The sequence below is a fragment of the Zophobas morio genome, unplaced genomic scaffold (assembly GCF_036711695.1).
Source record: "Zophobas morio isolate AGI-343-1 ecotype UQ-CSIRO unplaced genomic scaffold, CSIRO_AGI_Zmor_V1 ptg000020l, whole genome shotgun sequence".
Taxonomy (NCBI): Eukaryota; Metazoa; Arthropoda; class Insecta; order Coleoptera; family Tenebrionidae; genus Zophobas; species Zophobas morio.
The window spans coordinates 1,787,202-1,813,469 of record NW_026972125.1 but is presented as its reverse complement, the minus strand read 5'-3'; the positions used below and the strand labels follow the sequence as shown (position 1 = coordinate 1,813,469).

General features: G+C 32.6%; 2 protein-coding genes and 1 long non-coding RNA gene across 55 annotated transcripts in view; 1 reads left to right on the top strand and 2 right to left on the bottom strand.

The window, feature by feature from the left end:
* Lola (longitudinals lacking) overlaps positions 1-10,051 on the bottom strand; it is a 63,507-nt gene extending 53,456 nt beyond the window's left edge. For 38 of the 50 annotated variants that reach the window (XM_064059092.1, XM_064059120.1, XM_064059116.1 and 35 more), the window contains exons 1-4: positions 9,924-10,049; positions 9,077-9,258; positions 8,050-8,785; positions 7,421-7,510 (exon numbers count right to left, since the gene is read on the bottom strand). In XM_064059092.1, the coding sequence (XP_063915162.1) occupies positions 7,421-7,510; positions 8,050-8,785; positions 9,077-9,250 (1,000 nt within the window). In that variant the 5' untranslated portion in view covers positions 9,251-9,258; positions 9,924-10,049. Of the gene's footprint in view, positions 1-1,019; positions 1,784-1,847; positions 2,053-2,117; positions 2,407-3,639; positions 4,407-7,420; positions 7,511-8,049; positions 8,786-9,076; positions 9,259-9,923 lie in introns of those variants that run through there. The other 12 variants (XM_064059081.1, XM_064059078.1, XM_064059075.1 and 9 more) reach the window with 6 other exon arrangements.
* LOC135131393 (uncharacterized) lies at positions 4,528-5,729 on the bottom strand. Its single transcript, XR_010280912.1, has 2 exons — positions 4,778-5,729; positions 4,528-4,635 (listed from the first exon to the last, which is right to left on the bottom strand). It is a non-coding gene; the product is annotated as an uncharacterized LOC135131393 (long non-coding RNA).
* A 219-nt stretch (positions 10,052-10,270) lies between the features above and the next one.
* The window catches only part of Psq (pipsqueak), a 79,094-nt gene continuing 63,096 nt past the window's right edge, over positions 10,271-26,268 (top strand). For 2 of the 4 annotated variants that reach the window (XM_064059069.1, XM_064059067.1), the window contains exon 1: positions 10,271-10,461. In XM_064059069.1, the coding sequence (XP_063915139.1) occupies positions 10,423-10,461 (39 nt within the window). In that variant the 5' untranslated portion in view covers positions 10,271-10,422. The remainder of the gene's footprint in view (positions 10,462-26,268) is intronic. The other 2 variants (XM_064059068.1, XM_064059066.1) reach the window with 1 other exon arrangement.

The window sequence follows — 26,268 nt, the reverse complement described above, 5'->3', positions numbered from 1 at the left end:
GATGGCCTTAAAAAAAAAAAGGTCAGTAAAAATACTGAAAAAGAGGATCTTATAGTCGTTGCTTGTGACTTTGGTAGTACTGTAACGGTAACTACAACTGGTAATATCACTGGTATAATAAATTAAATAAATACTAAAAACTAAATGGCACTCGGTAAAAACTAACAAAGACAAAATTGTATATGACTAGATTTTAAGTAGCTACACAAATGGATGTCTTTTTATCTGATATCCTACTTCTTACACTTACACCTATATACATGGTTTAACTGGCAAAATTTCAAGATGAAAAAAATTCGGTTCGTTCCTACAAACTTTTGGTTTACAGCCACACAATTTGGAGCCTAGACTAGAACAATATTAATATCGTCGGAGAGAGATTCGCTTGTACTTGTTGAGGTACTCAATTTTGCCCAAACCACTCTTCGCAGAATAGGAGTACCAGATAAAATCCAACCCGCATGCGTTATTCGAGGAGGTACTCAAATGGCAAAATCGAGGCACATGGCACTTAGCTACGACTGGAATGACCCTATATCTGACTAGAATACGTTTTACTTGATCGGCTTTTGCCTCTTTCGCAGTTTCTGGATGAAGATCTCGTGAGTTAGTCGCATGTGCTTTAACAGAATATAGCCATGCTTGAACTTTTTCGAGCACAGCTGACACGTAAACGACGGACTCTGACCGCAGTCAAAGCGCAAATGGCGTCCGAGCGTCTTCTTTTGCAAGTACGTCTTTCTGCATCTTGCACAACCGTACCTAACACCGTGGTTGTACACTTTCAAATTTCTGTAGTCGTCAAAATTAGACGCGTAAAATATGATTCCTGTAACACAAAACATATTAATGTATCAAGGGGTTGAGCGAGAGGGAGCAACACTGAACTAACTCGGGCAGGATCTCTCTACTAAGCTTCAAAACAACAAAAAGGGCAACCTAAAATAAAAACAAGCTAAATCAAATTAATCAAAACAAGCTAACACTCAACTACGGGAAGGGAAAATAATGGCCACTCGGAGGTAGTCGTATTCGTGTATTAGTTTGATTCTTGCGTAAAATACAAAGAACACGCTTGCGAAGCGGGCGGAACCTGGAATCCGGGAGGTGGAACACGCAAAAAACAAGTTCCGCTCACCACGCAAAGTCAAATTGCACTTAAGTTACAGAGGGTGTTCAAGCGCGACTGTCGTAACAGTTTCTCGTCGCATATCACTAACAGTACTAACATTGCAACGGAATTGTAGGCTCGAAGGTCCCACAGAAAATCAATAAACGGTATCGATCGACCTCAAAACTAGTGGTGAAACCTTCGGACCGACAGAAACACTTGTTGTTGTCCTTTACTATATACAATGTACTTGATCGGGCAGGACTGAGATCTTAATATCGACTTATAAACTAGAGTTTCCAGGCGGCGCGGGAGGCGCAGGAGGAGGGTTAAACAGTTTGAACGTTGCCTCTAGCGACTCTTTGATCTCTCTACTCATCTGATTTTCGCCTCCCATGACCACTTGCGGCAACGGGTATCCAAAGACTTTTTGGTCTAACCCTAAAGGACTGTTCGGAACGAGCGACGGCGGTAAACTACTATTGCTATGAACGGTCAAGTGTCTCTGCATGTGTTGCTTCTTCTTGAACCCTTTACTGCAAATAGGGCAAAAATACGAGGGTGGCTTTCCGCACTCTTCCCTTTTATGATTGGACAGGTTACTTTTGTGTTTGTACGATCGACCACATCTATCGCAAGTAAACCTTTGATGCATTAACGCAAACCAATTCACTGAAATAGAAAACTCCAATTAAAATATACTCCCGCTGCGTTTTCAGAGAAGTAAAAAGCACGATTTCATGGATAAGTTTTTAATTTTGAACATCTATTAAACATTATGTGCTTTTGCAAAGACTGCTTTCGCCAGAACGACGAGCTACATAAATGGCATGTGAACATTCTTGCTTTCCCACATTCGAATTTCTGGTGGCTTTTTAGGCTAGAGTTGTGCTTATAGGTTTTTCCGCAGCCTGGACAAGTGTGCCCCGTTTGCGTCGTCACTGCAACAAGACAGAGCTGTTGGTTGAGTGGTCGCTGAATGCCGGACTTACTCGAAAGAAAGAAAGAAAAATTACTGCGTACTTTATTTGGAACGAAAAGGGAAATACAAAATTAGACCATCTTGTGTTTTAGCTTTAAGTGCAAGGTTAAATCGTATTTTCTTTTGAACTTGTGGCCACAAATAGAGCATGCAAATTTGGGTTCTACACCACATTCGAATTGGACGTGGCGGCGCAGGATATGTTTGTGTTTGTAACGTTTCAAGCATCGGCTACACTGGTGGGGCTTTTCGTTGACGCCGCTCTCACAGACGCTCAGCAAATAGCGTATATACTTCTCGGCGTTTTCCTCTTCTATAAAAGAAACGGGTGTTAGAGGAGAACTTAAGTCTGAGGGGAGTTACCGTCTCTCAAGATACACAACTGAGATTACGTTATTTTCCCAGGGTAATTGAGGGATACTCACCTCGGGTTAATGAATAGATCGTACTCGTTCCACATTTGTTCGCTCTGTTTTGCTTTGGAATAGGAAACTGAGACAGAAGAGCAACGAGAGGGAGACAGATCATCGACTACGCCTTGGAATTAGTTTAAGCTGACTTAACACAAGCGCTTTTGTTTTTTTTTTTTTTAAGTTCCTTTGACTTTTTAACGGAAATACATGTTTGAAGCCTTTCAAGCGATTTGGTGGGTCCGACTAAAGCACCAAAGGACTAAAACAACATGATTTCTTAAATTTTACGACGATCGTTACAATGAACGCCTTTAAAAACTGTGTGAGCGTTCTTTACTTAGAAATGTCAACAAATCCCGTAATATTTACGTTAGTACTTAGTGCTCTAGTCGGAGTGAATACCAGATCCAAGAGTCACTTTTTTAACTTTCAGTTACTAAATTAAGAACAAACTACTCCTGAGGTTCTTAAAATAAAAATCTGCGTCTTACGAAAACTGTCGTTCGTGCTAGAAGTGACTCAGTTTTGCACTCTGTGGTCAGAAATCAAATTTGTTCTCTCAACAAGTTTTAACGATTTCAATACAGAAAAACTTATCCGTCGATAAACTAGCGAACTTTTTTACCACAGAATTGTGTACTTATAGAGACAAGAATGTCGGGTTACATTTTTGTCGCAAATTTGCGCATTTATGAAGGACCAACGGATACATATACATTTTCAAAAAGCGTCAACGTTGGTCCAAACGACTAAAAACTTCCAATAAATACGAAATGAAAAAAATATGAAATTACTGTCTTAATGTTACATGAACAAAGCTATCAAAGTTAACCCTTTTGACTGATTAGGCAAAAATAACAAAAAAACAAGAAAAAAAGGTTAATTTTGTGAAAATAAAAGTGCTACGCTTCCATTTACAACTACGTTTTCAGACGAACGCTACTCATTCTCTGTAAACTAATGCAAGCAGAAACGTTTTAAATGTTTCAGAAACTAGTACGTTTAATCTCGGTTTGTAACTATAAAACATTTGAAACGTTTCTGCTATATAAATTTTCATCTTCCACCATACGGCCACTGCAGCTCCCATCACCGCAAGAACCTCCTTACCTTTCAAATAAAATAGATGTTGCTTACGATTAATGATTTATTTTTGGTAATACATGGACTTAATTCTATCGAATTTGAAACTTAATACGAAGTTATTTACAGTCCTTGCAAACTCTTACGTTACAAAATAAAAATATGGCACAGTTTCTAGTATAGTAATAAATAAATAAAGATTAAATACTTGAAATATAGCACAAAATTACTTCTGACTAGATTCGAGATCCAAATGTAAAAATGGCAGTAAAGTATCTTCGGTAACTTTGGTAAATGCTACTTGTTCAAACGACTCGTAAAAACCTCCCCAATCGTGCCAATAACTGAACAACCCTTCCAGACGACGCTTCCACTTGTCGATTTAACCCCGCGTCGTCTGGACGATTGTCGCAGCTCCCCAGATCTACCTTCCAACAACCAATTTTGAAAAAATAAACCTAAGCGTATACTCTAATGAATTTGACTTAAATTACTCGTACACTGACTCGAGAAGACTTAACCCTAACTTGGCACACGTACTCGCGTCTTTTCTTTTACTTAACAACCCTAGTTCTGTATATGGTAATGCTTTTGCTGAACTTTGGCATGCAGTGTTTATTTTCAAAATGTCTCTTTAGATTAGACTGTTGGTGGAATTTTCGACTACAAAAAGAGCACTGGAATCGTGCCTGCTTTCCACACTCATATACCATATGTCTGCGCATGTTGCCTCGGTGCTTGTAGACTTTACCGCAGTTTTCGCACGGGAACCCACCTGCAGTTTCGGGATCTATTTGCTGCAGATACCACCTCCTTCCTGGAAATAAACACTGCTGTACTAGCGTTTTCTATTCACACTGACGACGCCTAAATTTCGATACGTTGGCCCAAAATCAAATAGGGTGAGGGTGCTACGTTTACGAAAGTAAACCAAGACGCTCTTTTCAAACCGTTTATTCAAAACTAACTACAAAGGTATGGATGAAAATATTGCATGTATCGGAGTACTGGATGGACCGGGACCTCGGGACTATCCACGGTTAGTACTGAAACAACAGAAAAACTTGTTAGTTTTCTGTCTTGTCTTCAACGAATGGTTGTTTTTTTTTTACACTTGATCGAACTCCAATGATTTTTTCAAATGCATGCATGAAATTGACTGTACCGAAATTAAAACAAAAAACTTACTTTGGTAAGATTGAAGCGTCCAGATCCAAGTCGTCAAGCTAGCTAATGGAAAGGGAAAGCAGTACTGCATTATTTATGAGCAAGGGAAGGAAATAGGGTTCAACAGCAGTCCGGGAGATGACGAAGCAGTCCAGATCGGTACTTGTATCTTCGGCCGCACGAAGGACAAACCACTCCAAAAGTAACGGCAGAGCTTCCTACGTCCCAGACGAAGAGGTAGTAACATTGATAGCGATAATTTTGTTAAAAGCCCCATCACCCTTCTCCGGCGAATTCGAAACGATTGGAGAAATGAAATGCTGCAGACACCACATCTCACCAACCTTTTCGAACCCGCAAACTATTGTCAGTCTCTTAATTGTACTTTTTTATTGCATTTATCTACATTTTATGACTAGCTTATTTTTTTTGTCAGCTTATTGTTAGGCCACGCCATGCTTAAATTTTTTTTCGTGGCTCCTGAGTATATCCCTACGGGAGAATCTTCTCAAACAAACTCCACAATAGAACTGCTTAGCTACACCACACTCGTATCTCAGATGGCGTTCAAGAGTGTATTGAACAGAGTACAAGCGACCACAGCGTTGGCACGTGAAAGGCGAACTAATGGCTGTAACAAATCATTCATTCGTTCACACAGACTATGTAAGGAGACAACACCACGTGGCATTGAATTTTCAAGCATCCAATACAACTTGTTACGCAACTTGTAAACGAAGCTACGGAACAAGAAGCCCGCTCACGAAACTACGAAAAAAGGAACTCAGACACTTGAAAATAAAAAGCACACAACAAGCGTTGGCCCTCTATTCCATACAAACTTTCCACACACTACAAACGCAACAAACTAAAACAAACGAAATAAAATGATACCCACCAAATCGGAAGATCTTCGTTTCGTTGATACCAACGGTAAAATTCAAGTTTCTTCGTTCGCTGGAAAAAAGCATTAGAACAAATACCTCGTCGCAAAAATGCAACTACATTGTACAAAACAGAAGTAATGCGACCGAGCGACCAGTTTGCCATAAATTAATGACATACTGATTAAAACTAAACGCACACACTGCTGAAAGAAAAAAAAAAAAAAAAAACAGTTGAAAAAGTACTTCAAGAGAAATAATCTTGAAATACACAACGAAACACGAAAAACCTACCAATTTACCTGTGCCAAATCAGTTACAACAAAAATAATGTGTAACTGATATCAATTTCCTGTAAATAAAAATTCACTAAAAGGGAAAAATCGACAAACATCTCTCTCTCTCTCTCTCTCTGATACACACACCCTCGCAACATACTTACCAATATTCGTTACAATTAATCGCGCATTAATCTGACGAAAATAACAAAATTGTTACTCGTCGAAACCGCACAAACAAAAAAAAAAAAGTCCAAAAAAATCTTACCCTTTGCTGCACACAAACATGTGAAGCTCTTACCATTAGAAAACCAAATTTTTACCTCGTTGCACGAAATTCCGTACAACTACAAACCTACAACCGACAGAAAAATCTGCTCAAAACCGCGCCACGTTTCAAATGAAAATCAAAAGCAAATTTTATAAGCAAAAAATACCTATAAAATAAATTGCTAAAAAGACACCTGCACCACTCGAAAACCGTTGGATAGAAACCTTATCCAACTTAAATCGCGCACTCACAAAGCGCTTAAAAACACCCACAATTTCGACTTAGCTAAGCCACAAAATGCGACCAACCCAAGTCGAACTTGTGTCACGTTGGCATTTTTTAGTTTTTGAAAAACTACCAATGCCCGGCGCTTACGCGACGGCACTAAATTTAGTCCGTCACAGTGTTTATACAAAGTAAATGGAAGCATGCACATGATAAATACAGTATAAATGTTAGACCGATAGTTTGAGAAAGATACATGAGATAGAAGGCCAACAATATAATAACTACCGACACCAGTAATACACAACTCTATATTTACAATTGAAACTTAAAACAGCCGTGTATATCTAGTGCCAGATATCACAAAACCCAACAAATTATACTCGCAATTGAATAGCAAAATCGTCTGGTGAAAGAAAATAAAAACAAAAAACAAGCAGGAGTGTTTAATGTTAAATAAAGACACCGAGACGTAACAGTCTCCGATTGAAAACCAAAATGTTTACCGAATTCGGATGCAAGTGTCTACGTGAATTATAGTGGAAACATTTTGATTTGGAACCCTTCTCCCTTCTCTTACCTTGGAGTTACAACCGAAGATCCAGCGGCGAGTCTTGCGGACGTTTAAAAAAAAAAATTGAACGTCGACGACGAAAAATATAAATTCGTAGCGTGACAAAAACGAGTTGAAACGCGAAAATTTGTCAAAAGTGTCTTCTTGCAGAGGGAGAAGGATTGATATTAAATAAAAATAAACTACTAGCACTACATATAAACAAAAGCTATGGGATAGGAAAGCAACGAATCACTAAGTACCACTAAAAAACTCAAAACTTCAGAGACTGAAACTCAGGGTGTTAATTTTGCTATAGCAATTGCGAGCATTTAAACTTCCCCACTTCTTCGCAGCAACATGCGCACGTTCAATGAAACCTCGACAAAAACACTCGGCCCATGTTCGTACGAATCCGTGGAAAAGTCGTAATAATCGAATCGTAAATCTTACCTTGTGAATCACGATGAGCCCCAACGGCCTCTTGAGCGGCCAAAAATACTTCATCTTGACTTTGGTTACCCATATGCCAACCACCGAAACCTGCAATTAACCCGAAAAAAAAGCCGTGAAATAAAATGAAACGAAACTCTTTACTCATATTACATCACTTGAGCATAATCGAACTTAAAAAATGTACAAAATGAAAAAATGGCTTGATTAATGGAAAGAAGACTTAATTTTGATGTTAAGCTTTTTGAGATAGTGTTGCAAGCTCGTGCGCTTAATTCCGAAATCGATCGAAGCTTGCGTGACCGTCTCGCCGCGGTTTAGGATGGCATCGAGCGCCTTGTGCACCGAGTGCCTCGAGTACTTGCGAATGCTCCCTTCCAGCTTGTTGGCTAAAGGTTCAATCTCGAATTCTGCCCAAGTTAAGTCAGGACAGATATTGTCTGGTGGTTTGGAGTCGCGCCGGCGCTTATCTAAAACAACCAACTCCGTCATTTCCACCAAACAATATCTTCGCAAGAGGAAATCCCGGCAGGCACGTCGCCGCCTCGTTTACGACAAAAACTACCGACGATAAATTCGGCGCGAAGCTCTGGCGACGTCCCTGCCCTTTTTTCGCAAATTCTAATTACCTTGACTCGATCCTTCACCCGCATTGCCGTGACTAGGCCCAGCTCCGTCGTCCATCGATTCCATATTGCTAATATCGTCGTCGTCCAACGTCAAATCCTCAATACTGTCCTCATTCATCTCTTCGACATACTCAGACTTTGGTTCAAGCATCAGTTCTGTATGTGTTTCTATTTTTTCTTTTATTATAGGAACTTGGGGGACATCGTCGGACTGTTTATGCCTCGTCAGTATTTCAGATTTGGTTTCTACGGGTTCAGGCACGTCGGCGATTATTTTCGAGGCAGGTAACATCGTGGGAATGTTTTGGGCGGGTGTTTGATTACTATGAGATTCAGATGAGTTTGAAGCGTCATGGTGATTATCTAACTCTTCGCTTTTACGCCGTATCCTTTTTTTCTTTCGGGGTCCCGGCGACTGCGACCCTTCCCTGCTGTCGTCTCTGTTTCGCTGTTCTATTGTTAGGCCTTGTACTTTTGGTAGGGAAGTCGGTTGTGGGCTTTTGGAGGGCGCCGGCGGGGGCGCCGCCGGCTTTCTGTCAGTCTCTCCCCCCTTTCTGTTGTCAGATAAGCCTTTGATCTGGAGTGACTCGGCCGCTTTAAGCAGCGCGCCCAATTGGTCCTGCGATATGTTCACTTCACCTCTGTACATGTAGTCCATCATCGCCTTCAGTTCTTGGAACTTTACATCCTTCAATATAAGGATAGGGTGCTTGTCGTAATGCCGCGACAGCAACGACTGCAAAAAAACAACTAATCAGAAACGAACACGAACAACTTCAACAAAAACGTGCTCAAACAGGTTTGAAAGATTTTAATGAGCCAAATGTTTCATACAAAAAAATAGATCATGACTGTATTTTATAAAAAAAAAAAATCAACTTATAGTCATCACGAAAATTACGTATTTTTGCATTTCATAACATCTCCAGAAAATGCTCAAGTAAAGATTAGCAAATACGACTTTCAAAATTATATAATGCGGCACGATCATGTATACATGGTGGAAAATATAGAAAAGTATACAAACCTCGAAAAATGGACTACATGCTGAGAGTACAACTTTGTGGGCGTTTAAACATTTGCCCTCTGCTGCCAATGTGCAATCTACTAAGGTTCCGTTTTCCAACAGTGTGTCGAAGACTGCCACGAGTGTGGATTGATGATTGTTCCACCTTAGACAAAACTGTTGGTCATCTTCCATTGTTCGTTCTGTAAAAAAAAATCAATGTCAAAATTGTTGGAAAACTTGAGTAAGTACACGAGTTCGCATAACACGAGTTTACAAACAATTCGCGTTTCCTAATTACCGAAAGGTTAGCGACCTGTAATATCGGCAGTACGCACTAACAAAATGGTAGAATTTTTCGCGAAAAAAAATCAAACTTGGAAAATGTTTTACGCGAGATGCGTATTTATCGCCACCGCGTGTACGTCTCTCGGTTTTTCTTGACCGGTGAAAATTTCGAAATTGGTGAAAATCTTTGAAAATTCGAACTTTGAGAACGAGGACGCGTCACGAAGCTTAACGGAAGCACACGTCATCAGTGGTGGGGGAAGGGAAAGCGAAGCGTTGGCTGGTCCAACAATGGCCGCTTTTCCGAAGCAAGCTGGAAAAATGGCGACAATTTCAGAAAAATCCGTTAAAAAATTCTTTCCCTTCGAAAATCTCGCCCGAACGCCGCAAAAAGCCGCCGCGACGCCATTTCCCAGCGTTCCCCAAGCTTTGAGCTTTCGCGGAACGTAAATAACAACAAAAAGCTTGCGTGGTGTCGGACAAAGCTTCCCTGCCCCGTTTTTCGAGCGCGCTCAAAGTCGGAAAATCGCGATTTTCCCCGTTCAAAAAAGCTTGAAACGCTGTTCGCCGTTGTAAATACCTGTTTTGGCACACTTATCACTATATCACAATTGGGTTTCTTCACTTGTTTGACTTTGTTACAGAGACGACATCAAACACTGTTTCAGGTTGTAATGGCTTCATCCGACTGAAAGCGGCCGGCCAGGCCCAAGCGCTCGGGCCGCCGGCGGTGCTGGCGTGAGGGACCGGGCGAAGCGGGTGTGACGTCAGAGCGTTGCGTGGTGGTCACGTGCGCAGCAACGCCGGGCCGGCGGCCAATGGCGGCGCAAGCTTTCGCGGTCTCGGAGGGAGAAGGGCGAGCTTGGCGCAAACGTTGCGTGCAGGCCCGTTCGGATCGCCGCCGAAGCGGCCACAAGAGAGAGAGAATGGTGAAAAGTTGAAAGAGAGAGCGAAGAGATGAGAGGAGAGAAACGAATTTGATCCACAACAAAATAGTGAGCCTGTCTCTTCTAATCGCACAGTCCGTTTTCCACGGTCGCCCTGTTCTCGTTTCTCGGCGTGTGCGTTGTGCCTGTTTCATGTTGATTTGTGCCAGCTGGAGGTCCGAGGGTGAGCAGGTAAGGCCTAGGCGCCCTAGAAGGCCCGGTCGGCGCCTGCCCTACATTTCCTTCTGCGCTTTTCCTCGCCAGCTTTCTCTAATCGCGTTAAGGCCGCTTCAGATTTGAATAAGTGCATTCTGGCGCGGTATCCCCACGCAAGGCTACGCATGCATGCGTTTTCTCGAGTATGCGTAATCGCGGAGTCGGCTGTGCCTGTTATGTCAGATTTGCGTGTTTTTGGAAACCGCGGCCTGCTAGACGCACTGCTCCCCATCGTCTCCCTTTTTTTTTTCGAAAATCACCCGGCACTTTTAATCTCGCACGAGCGCCGCTTATCAATCGTCCTTTTTTATCTTGTTTATTGTTTGCTGCCCTTGTAACGAGACGATTACAAACGAGAGAAAACACTCGCCTTTCATCTGATAATTCGCCAACTACGATACGGTTTTTTGTTTGTTGTCAAAGTATAGCCTTGGCGATATCGCGCTGGTTTTGCAAAATTTCTGAGGCAAGGTCACGTGGGTGCTTGTTGTCCTTTTAATCCGACGTCAACTATCACATGGACCGATTTAAATGGAGGCGGATTTGTTTGTTGTTTTCTCCTCCGGGAGAAACGGTGATTGTTGATTCCACTGCGTTTTCCTCCAGAACCTGAAGTGAAACTGGAGTTTTGATATTTATTGCCGCTATAATCACGACTGGTGATAACGCGGTTTCATTAATTTACTGGCTTGCATTAGATTGAGTCCAGGGAGACATGTTTCGAAAAGAAATTTTTATTCAGAAGCACCCAAAATCGATTAATCAATTTTTTGTTGACAAAACATCGCCATTTACTTACACTTTCTTAATTATACAGAAGCGTTCTTCACCAGAGTCGGACTGGCCATGCAACAAATGACAGAGCAGAACTTAGAAATTAATGAGTACCTTAGATTTACGCATGTTTATTAAATATGAGTGAATGACTGATAGAATATTACATAATAACTGTGCTAAACTCTACCTTCATAATATTGTGATTCTCCTTTTATTATTTCTTTTACGATAAGATTAAATCGTTTGCAAGATTTCTAAGTATTCGCTTTTATAACATTTAAATACTATGCAAAATTAGACAGACCCACGAAACGGGGAACCTATTGTATCATACTCTAGGGATCATGGAATGTCGAGAAATAATACTTCCTTATTCCTTAGCTTTCCCACTTGGGAAGGAATAATCGCCAGAAGAGAGGAGGGGTGGGTGGGCGGGCCTAATTTTTTCTTTGTGTAATTGGATTCTGGTATAATGACCATTAATAATCCACTTACTCGATAAAATGGTGGGGCTAATTTTAACTATGACACTAGAGAAGCAAAAAACAAAAAATGTGGTGGGGGAGGGCAGTTTTAAGGAAGTTCTAACACCTAAAATTAACGAATTCCACCTTTTTAAAGTAAATCGAGTGGAAAATGTCGCTTAGTGTAAAAGGATTAACTGCGTTTGCGGTTTAGGTGCTTCAGGTAATTGGAGAATAATAAAATAAGGCAATAGTGCCCCTTTTCAGATAGCAGGCGTTGAAACCAATTGTAAAGTTGTCATGCATACAATAAGCTAAGCTTGTCACATTTATTAGTCATAGATTTATTATAACAACAAAACTTAGACAGTTTCGCTGGGATTTTTCCTGGTCACTTCGATGACAGTAAGCTACGAAACAAGAACGCTTAGAATGCGCGCTCAGCGAGCACGTGCATACTCAAAAAACATTTTGAGTACCCTTCAAAACTGATCTAAAAACTTTTTTGTAGATTTTGACTTTTATCAGTTATTTTCGGCTTCACTGCTTCGAAAATTTTAACAGTTTTTCCAGAATCGATAAAATGGAAAACGTCATTTTCGAGATTAAAAAAAATCGTTTTCAAACCGCTTTTTTCGAAAATCTTTGTCCGAGATCATAAGCACATGATTTCGAATTAGCTCGTCGAAATGTGTTTCGAAAATTTCAAATTTTTAAAGGAATTTTTTAACGTATTTGGAGCACCTTTCGCTAAAGGCGTTTTTTGCTCATTTCAAGTGACTGAAGTCATTTTCGGCTGTTATTTTTCTGAAAATTCCAATAATTTTTTTTAGGATTGATAAAATGGAAAATGAGTTTTTTTGAGATATTAAAGAAAAATAATTTTCAAACCGAATTTTTCGAAAATCTTGCTTACATTTTTTGTATTTGCCGGAATTTTTCGAATATTTTTAGTCAACTTTTCAAAAATGTCAATTTTTAGATTCGTTGAAATTTTTTGACGTTTTTTGACACCCGTCGAAAATTGTCTAAAGACATTGTTTTGTGATTTCCACTTGTAGAAGTGATTTTCGGTTCCATTGCTTCGAAAATTTCACCATAGTTAAAATGGGAAATGCTGTGAATGAGGATTTTCGAGATATTAAAAAAAATCATTTCCAAACCGAAGTTTTCAAAAATCTTAGTCCAAGACCATCAACAGAATTTCTTGATGATTTTTAACTAACTTTTTGTAAAATCTCAATTTTTCAATATGAATATTTTGACCGTATTTGGAGCACCTTTCGAAAATTACGTAAACACATTTTCTTGTATATTTCGACTTACAGAAGTCACTTTCGGCTCCATTTCTCGGAAAATTTCGCCAATTTTTCCAGAATCGATGAAATGGAAAATGAGGATTAGCAAGATATTAAAACAAAATCATTTTCAAACCGAATTTTTCAAAATTCTCTACTATCAACATGTTATATTTTCCGAATTAGCTCGTCGAAATGTACTTGCCAGAATTTTTTGAGAATTTCTAGTTAACTTTTCAAAAATCGCAATTTTTAGATTCGTTGAATTTTTTAACTAAAGAAAATTATTTTGTATATTTCGACTTATAGAAGTAATTTTCGGCTTCATTGATTCGAAAAATTCAACAGTTTTCCGAGAATCGAGATAAAATGGAATATTTTATATTTTTTCGAGACTTAAAAAATAAATTTTTAAACAGAATTTTTCGAAAATCTTAGTCCAGGATCATCAACACGTTATATTTGTCAAATCAGCTCGTTGAAATATATTTCTCAGAATTTTTTGAGGATATTTACTCACTTTTCAATATGAATTTTTTGACCATATTTGGACCACCTTTAGAAAATTACGTAGACATTTTCTTATATATTTCGACTTACAGAAGTCATTTCTCAGAAAATTCCAACAATTTTTCCAGAATCCATAAAATGGAAAATGAGGATTTTCAAGATATTAAAAAAAAAATTCATTTTCAAACCGGTTTTTTCGAAAATCTATCTATCATTAACGGGTTATATTTTTTTATCAGCCCGTCCAATAATGCACAATATTTTGAGAATTTTTACTCAACTTTTAAAAAATCTCAATTTTTCGATTCTTTGGAATTTTTTGGCCGTTTTCTGAGCACCGTTCAAAAATTACCTATTTGTATTTTCGCTTGTAGAAGTGATTTCAAAAGTTTTTGCATAGTAGATTTGCGATATTAAAAAAAAAGTCATTTTCAAATTCGGAATTTTCGAATTTTTAGATTTTACAATTTTCAAATGTTTCAAAATCGCGATTCTCCAATTTTTCCATTTTTCGATTTTTTTTTATGCCTATTTGATTTTTGATTTGTCGTTTTTTGAATTGTCGATATTTCGAATTTTGGATTTTTCGAGTTCGATTTTAAAGTTTTTCGATTTTTGGAATTACATGTCTTGATTTTTTGACTTTTCGGTATATATTTTCCCAGGTTTCAAATGTTCTGTTCGAAGTCCCGATTTGAATTTTTTAATTTTTCGACTTCGATATCCCAATTTTTGTAATTTCAACTTTTGGATTTTTCGATTTTTCAATTCCTCGGTTCTCCAGTTTTTCCTTTTTTCGATTTTATGACTTTTTAGATTTTTTGATTTTTCGATTTTTAGATTTTTCCACTTCGATTTTTCAAATTCTCGATTTTGAAATTTCTTGATTTTTCGACTTTTCGGTGTAGACTTTCCGAGGTTTCAACTGTTTTATTCGAAATCTCGATTTTTCGATATCTCATTTTTTGTAATTTCAACTTTTTGATTTTTTGGTTTTTCTCGATTTTTCAATTCCTTGATTGTCCAATTTTTCCATTCTTGATTTTTCGATTTTTCGACTTCGATTTTTCAGTTTCTCGATTTTTGGAATATCTTGACTTTTCGACTTTTCCTTGTAGGCTTTCCAAGGTTTCAAATGTTCTATTCGAAATCCCGATTTTTCGAATTCTCGATTTTTCTATTTGGAAATATTTGAATTTTTTCATTTTTCGACTTTTCCATATCCCAATTTTTGTAATTTCAACTTTTTGATTTTTTGAAATTTTCGACTTCGATTTTTTGGGTTCTTCGATTTTTTGACTTCGATTTTTCAATTCCTCGGCTCTCTTCGATTTTTCAGTTTCTCGATTTTTGGAATATCTTGATTTTTCGACCTTTCTGTATAGACTTTCCGTGGTTTCAAATGTTGTATTCGAAGTCCCGATTTTTCGAATTCTCGATTTTTCAGTTTGGAAATATTTGAGTTTTTTGATTTTTTGGGTTTCCTCGGTTCTTCAATTTTTCCATTTTTCGATTTTATGACTTTTCGATTTCTGGATTTTTCGACTTTTCGGTATAGATTTTCCGAGATTTCAAATGTTCTAAGATTCGAAGTCCCGATTTTTCGAATTCTCGATTTTTCAATTTTGAAATACATATTTGAAATTTTTCATTTTTCGACTATTCGATGTCTCAATTTTTGTAATTTCAAATTTCCGATTTTTGATTTTTAGATTTTTAAATTTTTCTACATCGATTTTTTTAATTTTGAAATATTTGTTTTTTTCATTTTTCGACTTTTCAATATCTCAATTTTTGTAATTCCAACTTTTCGATTTTTGATTTTTTGGATTTTTCGATTTTTCAATTTCTCGCTTCTCCAATTTTTCCATTTTTCGATTTTATGACTCTTCGATTTTTTGATTTTTCGATATTTCGGTTTTTGGATTTTTCAACTTCAATTTTTCATTTCTCCAGTTTTACAATTTTTAATTTTTCAGTTTCTCGATTTTTGGAATATTTTGATTTTTCAACTTTTCAGTATAGATTTTCCCAGGTTTCAAATGTTCTGTTCGAAGTCCGGATTTTTCAATTTTGAAATATTTGTTTTTTTCATTTTTTGACTTTTTGATTTCTCAATTTTTGTAATTTCAACTTTTCGATTTTTGATTTTTTTGAATTTTTCGATTTTTCAATTTCTCGCTTCTCCGATTCTTCGATTTTATGACTTTTCGATTTTTTGATTTTTCGATATTTAGATTTTGGGATTTTTCAACTTCAATTTTTCATTTCTCGATTTTTGCAATTTTTATAATTTCAACTTTTCGCTTTTTGATTTTTTGAATTTCTATAATAACTTGTCAATTTTTCGATTTTATTTCCCAGAATTTTTTGAGGATTTTTAACTAACTTTTCGAAAATCTAAATTTTCCAATATGCATTTTTTGACCATATTTGGATCACTTTTTCGCCTGTAGAAGTGATTTTCGGCTCCATTGCTTCGAAAATTTCAAAGGTTTTTGCAGAATAGATTTGCTATATTAAAAAAGAAAAATCAGTTTCAAATTCGGAATTTTCGAATTTTTAGATTTTACGATTTTCAAATATTTAAAAATCTCGATTCTCTAATTTTTCCATTTCTCAATTTTTTTTTGCCTTTTTGATTTTTGATTTGTCGATTTTTGAATGGTCGATATTTCGAGTTCGATTTTTCAGGTTTTCGATTTTTGAATTATCTTGATTTTTCGACTTTTCGATATATATTTTTCGAGGTTTCAAATGTTCTGTTCGAAGTCCCGATTTTTCGAATTCTCGATTTTTCAATTTTAAAATATTTGGTTTTTTTTTTTTCATTTTTTTGAATTTTTGATATCTCAATTTTTGTAATTTCAACTTTTCGATTTTTGATTTTTTCGATTTTTCAATTTCTCGCTTCTCCAATTTTTCCATTTTTCGATTTTTGCAATTTTTAATTTTGCAATTTCTTGATTTTTCGACTTTTCGATATTTCTCAATTTTTATAATTTCAACTTTTCGATTTTTGATTTTTTGGATTCTCCGATTTTTCAGTTTCTCGCTTCTCCAATTTTTCCGTTCTTCCTTTTTTTGATTTTCCGATATTTCGATTTTTGGATTTTTCAACTTCAATTTTTCATTTCTCTATGTTTGCAATTTTTAATTTTTCAATTTCTTGATTTTTCGACTTTTCGATATTTCTCAATTTTTGTAATTTCATCTTTTGGATTTTTCATTTCTTGGATTTCTAGATTTTTCGAGATCGGTTCCTTGGTTCTATAATAATTTGTCCATTTTTCGATTTTATGACTTCGATTTTTGAATTTTTCGACTTTTCGGTATAGACTTTCCGATGTTTCAAATGCTCTATTCGAAGTCCCGATTTTTCAATTTGGAAATATTTGAATGTTTTCATTTTTCGACTTTTCGATATCGCAATTTTTTGTAATTTCAACTTTTCGATTTTTTGGATTTTTCGATTTCGATTTCTCAGTTTCTCGATTTTTGAAATGTCTTGATTTTTCGACTTTTCAGTATGTATATATTTTTCGAGGTTTCAAATGTTCTATTCAAAGTCCCGATTTTTCGAATTCTCGACTTTTCAAATTTTATATCTTTGAATTACTTATTTTATTTTACGAATTTTCGGTATCTCAATTTTTGTAATTTCGACTTTTTGATTTTTCGACTTGGATTTTTCAATTCCTCGGTTCTCCAATTTTTCTATTTTTTGGTTTAATGACTTCGATTTTTTGAGTTTTGGATTTTTAAATTTCTTGATTTTTCGATTTCTAGATTTTCCAAGTTTTCGAATTTTCGATTCGAACTTTACATCTTTCGATTTTTCGAATGTTTTAATTCGTCGATTTTTCAACTTTTCGATCTCGATATAATTTTGGAATATTTCGACTCTTCGATTGTTAGATTTTTGGACTTTCTCGATTTTTGGAATGTTTGATTTTTCTATTATCCCGTAATCATGGAATTATAGTCAGGGAAATTTAAAGTGATCGACCTAACTTTTATAACCATCATACGACTGTCATAAAAGTATTTAGAAATATGATAAAAATAGTGGATTTTATGATAAGCTTATAGCAGCTTCAAAACTTAGATTTGCCACTTTAAATTTTCTCGACTATACGCTAGAATATTATTTTAGTTTCCAATTTATATTACATAAATATTTTTAGACACTTTGTGTATTAAAAATGTTTTCCAAAAATCTAGATGTCTCGACTAAAAACACAACATAGATTCATAACCTACACGTATAGGAATAAGTATTTTATTTTATAAAATTTACAACATATTTACTATGTACAAATATGTGACAAAATATGCGCATATCTAAAAAATAAAATTAATAATGTTTATTTCAAGACAAAACAAGCTACATATTTTTATTTATTTATTTATTTATTTATTTATTTATTTATTTATTTAGAAAATTACCAGGAAAACCCAAATTGATGTTGAGATGTTCTTAGAAAAACGGAAATCATAAATAAAAACGTAAGCAGTGTGACAATAGCAGACCTAACTTCTGATTTTACGGGTATTTTAGGAAAAGAGATAGTTTCAATTTTCTTTTTAACTGTCAAAGTCAAACACAATCTGTTTGCCAAGCTCGACTCGACAAACCCACAGCTGTGTAACCGTGCCTTAAGCAAATACCGTTATGCCAGAACTTTTCCAATCAAAATTTGCAAGTGTTAATAATCGTAGGATGAGTGTTAATTGGAGTGTTATCTTGAATTAAACTCAGTCTTTAACCGTTCTTTGAAGTCATTATATCTTCCTTCTGAAACGCTTCTCCGAAAAAAAAATTGTCGTAGTGAAAGTCGCTCAAGAGTCATATTTCCTCCATTAAATTAAATTAAACATTAACCCCAAAACCCTCCCCGAGTTACCCGTTCACACAAACCCCGTCGCATGGTTTACCCTACGTTAAACTAAATCATAACCCACCCCCCACACTTTTTCCAATGAATCACCGAGGGTGCGCCTGACCCATGCCCTTCAAGAGCACATAAAAATGCGGATATGATTCAACCCGGCCTATCTTGATCTACCCCTCCGTGTTCGCTATTCACCGTTCACCCTCTAATTATTTACCGGTTCTTTTTCCCTCCCGTCATGGCTAGACCGCTGAAGCGTGCTTGGGTCATACAGACCTGCATATTACGTGGCAGGGATTTATTTTACCCCGACGATTCGTACCACCAGCTTTATTGATTCAATTTTCAAACGATTGTAAATCAAAGCGACGAAGTTTGTGTTTGCTCGAATGTGTTATCGCGAGATCGCAAATCAGTTTGTTTACAAAATTAGCGGCTTTGGCAAATATTCGGTACGGTACTCATGTTAGATACGGAGTCGGGGATAATACTCGTACTAGTAGTAGAGATGTGCGAGAGGATCTTATCGAATTTCAAGTGGTTGTTGACAGGATTTTTTTTGAGTAAAATGGAGTAGGTGTGTTATCAGTGAGGGCATCGATGATCTGATGAGGTTGACGCGTTGCGAATTTTTTAATTGTACTAGTTCTAATAATAGATGGAGTGGAGCATCTTTCAAATATGTTGTTATCGGATTATATGTGGTGGCAATGGATAGAAAATTGAAAAATAGATGGAAACGTATTTTTTTCGATAACGAGATAATCGAAGATCTTATTTTTTTGTGTTTGTTGTGACATATCGGATTATACGATAGTTGTGTAATGTGTACTCGACACAGCTATTTAAGTCCTGTATATGATTATGAAAAAGTAGGTCCCCCGTTTATGTCAATCTGTCAAATAGCTGAAAAAAAAAATTGGGCGAGGGTTATTCAACCATTTTTTTTTATTTTTTGAAAAATTATAAAAATTGTGTGCGAATTATGTTTTCTTATAACCTTTATAAAATAAAAACCAGCGGCGCCAATAACACTTTCGCAGCTTTTTTGACTCGAATTTTTCATTTTTTCTGCAGTTTTTCGATTTGCAATTTTTCAAGTTTTTAAGTTTAAATTCTTTAGAATTTGCAATTTTTCAAGCTTTCAGTATTTCAATTTGCAATTTTTCGGTTCGGTTTTTTATTTTCAGTTCCTCGTTTCTTTCGTTTTTTTTTTGTTTCTTCAATTTTTAATTTTTCAGTTGTTCAAGTCTTTAATTTTTCAATTTTGGAAATTATCGATTTTTCAATGTTCCAATTTTTCATTTTTTTTTTTTTTTGTTTGTTCAATTTTACGATATGCAACTTTTCGAGTTTTCATTTCAGTTTTTCGATTCTCACTCAGTTTTTCTTGTCCACAATTTTTCGTTTCGGTTTTTTATTTTCTACAGTTTTTCGGTTTTTCATTGTACTTCATTTTATAATGTTACCAGTTTCAATGTAAAATTTTTAAATTTTTGGGTTTTTCAATTTTTCGATTTCCAATTTTTAGATTTTTTAATTTTTCATTTATTCAATTTTTAGATTTTTCAGTTTCCTGATTTTCAATTTGTCGGTTCTTCAATTTTTGATTTGCAATTTTTCTAGTTTTTATTTTAAATACGCAATATATAGTAATTTTTTAAATATTTCACATTTTCATTTATTCCATTTTTCAATTTTTGATTTTTCAAATTTTCGATTTGAAATTTTTCGTATCTGTTTTTATTTACCTTATTTTTTTTCAAGTATTCGATTTTTCAATGTTTCGACTTTACAGTTTTTTGTTTTCTCAATTTTTCGTTTCTTCAATTTTTCTATTTGCAATTTTAATTTTTTTTTCGTTTCTTCAATTTTACGATATGCAACTCTTCGAGTTTTCGTTTTTAAATTTCTCAATTTTCCAACTTTTAGATGTGTCAGTTTTTAATTTTTGTTATTTTTCGGTTTCCAGTTTCACGAGTTTTTCAATGTACATACTTTAGACATATTTCAATGTGAAATTTTTCAGTTTTTGAATTTTTCAGTTTCTCGATTTTTCAATTTTTCGCTTCGGTTTTTATTTTTCTTATTTTTCCAATTATTCGATTTTACAATTTTTTGTTTTCCCGTTTCTTGTTTTTTCAATGTTCAGTTTTTAATTTTTATATTTTTCTTGTCCTCACTTTTTCGATTTGCAATTTTTCGTTTCGGTTTTTTATTTTTATTTTTTTAAATTTTTAGGTTTTTCAGTGTACTTCATTGTATAATTTTACTTTTTTCAATGTGAAATTTAAAATTTTTCGATTTCCAATTTTTAGATTTTTTAATTTTTCAATTATTCAATTTTAGATTTTTCAGTTTCTTGATTTTTCAATTTTTCGTTTCGGTTTTTATTTTCTTTTTTTTTTCAATTATTCGACTTTTCATTGTTTCGATTTTACAATTTTTATTGTCTGGTTTCCTCAGTTTTTCTATTTGCAATTTTCAATTTGAGTTTTTCCAGTTTTCAATGTTTCGATTTCCAGTTTTTCGTTTCGGTTTTTTATTTTCAGTTTCTCGTTTCTTCAGTTTTTCGATTTCTGATTTTTCGATTTTTTGGTTTCATTGGTTTCTTTTTTTAAATTTGGCAAGTTTTCAATTTAAAATTTTCGAGTTGTCAGTTTTTCATTTTTCATTTTTTGTTTCTTCAAGTTCACGATATGCAACGTTTCGAATTTTCATTTTTAAATTCTGTAATTTTTCAAATTCCACTTTCACGAGCTTTCAGTTTTTAATTTTTCTGTTTTTCTTGTCCTCAATTTTCCGATTTGCCATTTTTTCGTTTCGGTTTTTTATCTTCTTTATTTTTTCAACTTTTCGGTTTTTCAGTGTATGTCCTTCATTTGATAATTCTACTTTTTTAATGTGAATTTTTTTTAATTTTTGGGTTTTTCAATGTTTCGATTTTACAATTGGTTTTTCCATTTCCAATTTTCAATTTGAGTTTCTCGAGTTTTCAATGTTTCAATTTGCAGTTTTTATTTTATTTTTTATTTTCAGTTTCTCGTTTCTTCAATTCTTCGGTTTTCTGATTTTTTTTCGTTTTTTTTATCCTTCAATTTTTAGATTTTGCAAATTTTCGATTTAAAACTTGCTCAGTTTTCAATTTTTAATTTTTCACTTGTTCGATTCTTTAATTTTTCATTTCTTCAAATTTTCGATGTTCCGATTTTATAATTTTTGTTTGTTCAGTTTCAATTTTTTCAAATTTTCGTATTGCAAATTTCAATTTTTCACTTTATTGTTTCTTCAATTTTACGATATACAACTTTTCGAGTTTTCGGTTTTAAATTTTTCAATTTTTCGATTTTTTAACTTTTGGATGTTTCAGTTGTTAAATTTTGTAATTTTTCGATTTGCAATTTTTCGCTTCGGTTTTTTATTTTTTTTTTATTTTTTCAATGTGAAATTCTGCAATTTTTTGAGGTTTCAATTTTTCAGTTTACTGATTTTTCAATTTTTCGTTTCGGTTTTTACTTTCCTTATTATTTTCAATTATTCTGATTTTATAATTTTTTGTTCGTTCTATTCAATTTTTTCCAATTTTAGATTTGCAATTTTCAATTTTTAATTTTTTTTTGTTTCTTCAATTTTACGATATGCAACATTTCGAATCTTCATTTTTAAATTTTTCAGTTTTTTGGTTTTCCAACTTTTGGATATTTCGATTTTTAAATTTTTCAATTTTTATTTTTTTTATTTTTCCTGTCCTCAACTTTTCAATTTGCCATTTTTTCGTTTCAGTTTTTTATTTTCTTTATTTTTTCAATGCGAAACTTTTTTATTTTTGGATTTTTCAATTTTTCAGTTTCCCGATTTTTCAATTTTTCCTTTCCTCAATTTTTGATTTGCAATGTTTCTAGTTTTTAATTTAAATATGTAATAAAAATAATAAAAATATTTTTTTCAGTTTTACTACTTTGGATCATTTTTTCATTTTTCAATTATTGCACTTTAAAATTTTTGCATTCATTCGATTTCTCAATTTTTCGATTCTTCAATTTTTGAGTTGCAATTTTTCGTTTCGGTTTTTTATTTTTTCAATTTTTGGGTTTTTCAAAGTACCTCATTTTATAATTTTACTTTTTTTCAGTGTGAAATTCTTCAATTTTTGGATTTTTCAATTTTTCGATTTCCAGTTTTTATATTTTTCAACTTTTCATTTAGTCAGTTTTAGATTTTTCAGTTTCCTGATTTTTCAATGTTTCGTTTCGGTGGAATCAATAAAATAGAAAAATTACAAAATTATAAAACTGAAAAATCAAAAATGAAAAACTAAATCTAAAAATTGAGAAACTTTCAAATCGAAAAGGTGTTAAATCGAAGAAAGGAAATATATATGCATTGGAAAATCGAGGAATTGAAAAAATCAAAGACTGAAAATTGCAAAAATTTATAACGAAAAATTATAAAATCAAAAGAAATATTGAAAAAGTAAAGAAAATGAAAAAAAGAAAAATCGTGATATAAAATTGAGAAAATGAAGATTAAAATTTGAAAACTCGTGAATTTGCAAACTTGAAACTTGCAACATCCAGAAGTTGGAAAATTGAAAAAATCAAAAATTTAGAAATGAAAACTCGAAAAATCGTAAAATTGAAGACAAAAAAATGAAAAATTGAAAAATTTCAAATCGAAAAATTGTAAAAATAAGAAAATAAAAAACCAAGAATCGACAAATTGAAAAACTAAAAATTAAAATTGGAAAATTGAAAAGTCGAATAAATGAAAAACTTTTAAAATCTAATAATTTTTCGATTTTTAAGTTTCTCAATTTTTAGTTTTTCAATAATTTTCAAATATGGATGTATTGTAAAATCAAAAAATTGAAAAATCAAAGACTGAAAATTGCAAAAATTTATAAACGAAAAATTATAAAATCAAAAGAAATATTGAAAAAGTAAAGAAAATGAAAAAAAGAAAAATCGTGATATAAAATTGAGAAAATGAAGATTAAAATTTGAAAACTCGTGAAATTGCAAACTTGAAACTTACAACATCCAGAAGTTGGAAAAAGAAAAAATCAAGAATTTAAAAAGGAAAACTCGAAAAATCGTAAAATTGAAGACAAAAAAATGAAAAATTGAAAATTTTCAAATCGAAAAATTGTAAAAACAAGAAAATAAAAAACCAAGAATCGACAAATTGATAAACTAAAAATTAAAAATTGGAAAATTGAAAAATCGAATAAATGAAAAACTTTTAAAATCTAATAATTTTTCGATTTTTAAGTTTTTCAATTTTTAGTTTTTCAATAATTTTCAAATATGTATGTATTGTAAAATCAAAAAATTGGAAAATCGAGGAATTGAAAAATCAAAGACTGAAAATTTAAAAAAATTTATAAACGATAAATTATAAAATCAAAAGAAATATTGAAAAAATAAAGAAAATGAAAAAAAGAAAAATTGTGATATAACATTGAGAAAATGAAAATTAAAAATTTGAAAACTCGTGAAATTGCAAACTTCAAACTTGCAACATCCAGAAGTTGGAAAATAGAAAATATCAAAAATTTAAAAATGAAAACTCGAAAAATCGTAAAATTGAAGACAAAAAAATGAAAAATTGAAAAATTTCAAATCGAAAATTGTAAAAATAAAAAAATAAAAAACCAAGAATCGACAAATTGAAAAACTAAAAATTAAAAATTGGAAAATTGAAAAATCGAATAAATGAAAAACTTTTAAAATCTAATAATTTTTCGATTTTTAAGTTTCTCAATTTTTAGTTTTTCAATAATTTTCAAATATGTATGTATTGTAAAATCAAAAAGTTGGAAAATCGAGGAATTGAATAATCAAAGACTGAAAATTTAAAAAATTTTATAAACGAAAAATTATAAAATCAAAAAAAATATATAGAAAAAATAAAGAAAATGAAAAAAGAAAAATTGTGATATAAAATTGAGAAAATGAAAATTGAAAATTTGAAAACTCGTGAAATTGCAAACTTGAAACTTGCAACATCCAGAAGTTGGAAAATAGAAAAAATCAAAAATTTAAAAATGAAAACCCGAAAAATCGTAAAATTGAAGACAAAAAAATGAAAAATTGAAAATTTGAAAAAATTTATAAATGAAAAAAAGAAAAATTGTGATACAAAGTCGAGAAAATGAAAATTAAAAATTTGAAAACTCGTGAAATTGCAAACTTAAAACTTGCAACATCCAGAAGTTGTATAAAGAAAAAATCAAGAATTTAAAAATTAAAACTCGAAAAATCGTAAAATTGAAGACAAAAAAATGAAAAATTGAAAAATTTCAAATCGAAAAATTGTAAAAATAAGAAAATAAAAAACTAAGAATCGACAAATTGAAAAACTAAAAATTAAAAATTGGAAAATTGAAAAGTCGAATAAATGAAAAACTTAAAATCTAATAATTTTTCGATTTTTAAGTTTCTCAATTTTTAGTTTTTCAATAATTTTCAAATATGTAGGTATGTATTGCAAAATCAAAAAATTGGAAAATCGAGGAATTGAAAAATCAAAGACTGAAAATTTGAAAAAAATTATAAATGAAAAAAAGAAAAATTGGGATATAAAATTGAGAAAATGAAAATTAAAATTTGAAAACTCGTGAAATTGCAAACTTAAAACTTGCAACATCCAGAAGTTGGAAAAAGAAAAAATCAAGAATTTAAAAATTAAAACTCGAAAAATCGTAAAATTGAAGACAAAAAAATGAAAAATTGAAAAATTTCAAATCGAAAAATTGTAAAAATAAGAAAATAAAAAACTAAGAATCGACAAATTGAAAAACTAAAAATTAAAAATTGGAAAATTGAAAAGTCGAATAAATGAAAAATTTTTTAAATCTAATAATTTTTCGATTTTTAAGTTTCTCAATTTTTAGTTTTTCAATAATTTTCAAATATGTATGTATTGTAAAATCAAAAAATTGGAAAATCGAGGAATTGAAAAATCAAAGACTGAAAATTTGAAAAAATTTATAAATGAAAAGAAGAAAAATCGTGATATAAAATTGAGAAACTGAAGATTAAAATTTAAAAACTCGTGAATTTGCAAACCTGAAACTTGAAACATCCCGAAGTTGGAAAATAGAAAAAATCAAAAATTTAAAAATGAAAACTCGAAAAATCGTAAAATTGAAGACAAATAAATGAAAAATTGAAAATTTTCAAATCGAAAAATTGTAAAAATAAGAAAATAAAAAACCAAGAATCGACAAATTGAAAAACTAAAAATTAAAATTGGAAAATTGAAATGTCGAATAAATGAAAAACTTAAAATCTAATAATTTTTCGATTTTTAAGTTTCTCAATTTTTAGTTTTTCAATAATTTTCAAATATGTATGCATTGCAAAATCAAAAAATTGGAAAATCGAGGAATTGAAAAATCAAAGACTGAAAATTTGAAAAAATTTATAAATGAAAAAAAGAAAAATTGGGATATAAAATTGAGAAAATGAAAATTAAAATTTGAAAACTCGTGAAATTGCAAACCTAAAACTTGGAAACATCCCGAAGTTGGAAAATAGAAAAAATCAAAAATTTAAAAATGAAAACTCGAAACATCGTAAAATTGAAGACAAAAAAATGAAAAATTGAAAAATTTCAAATCGAAAAATTGTAAAAATAAGAAAACAAAAAACCAAGAAAAGACAAATTGAAAAACTAAAAATTAAAAATTGGAAAATTGAAAAATCGATTAAATGAAAAACTTTTAAAATCTAATAATTTTTCGATTTTTAAGTTTCTCAATTTTTAGTTTTTCAATAATTTTCAAATATGTGTGTATTGGAAAATCGAGAAATTGAAAAATCAAAGACTGAAAAT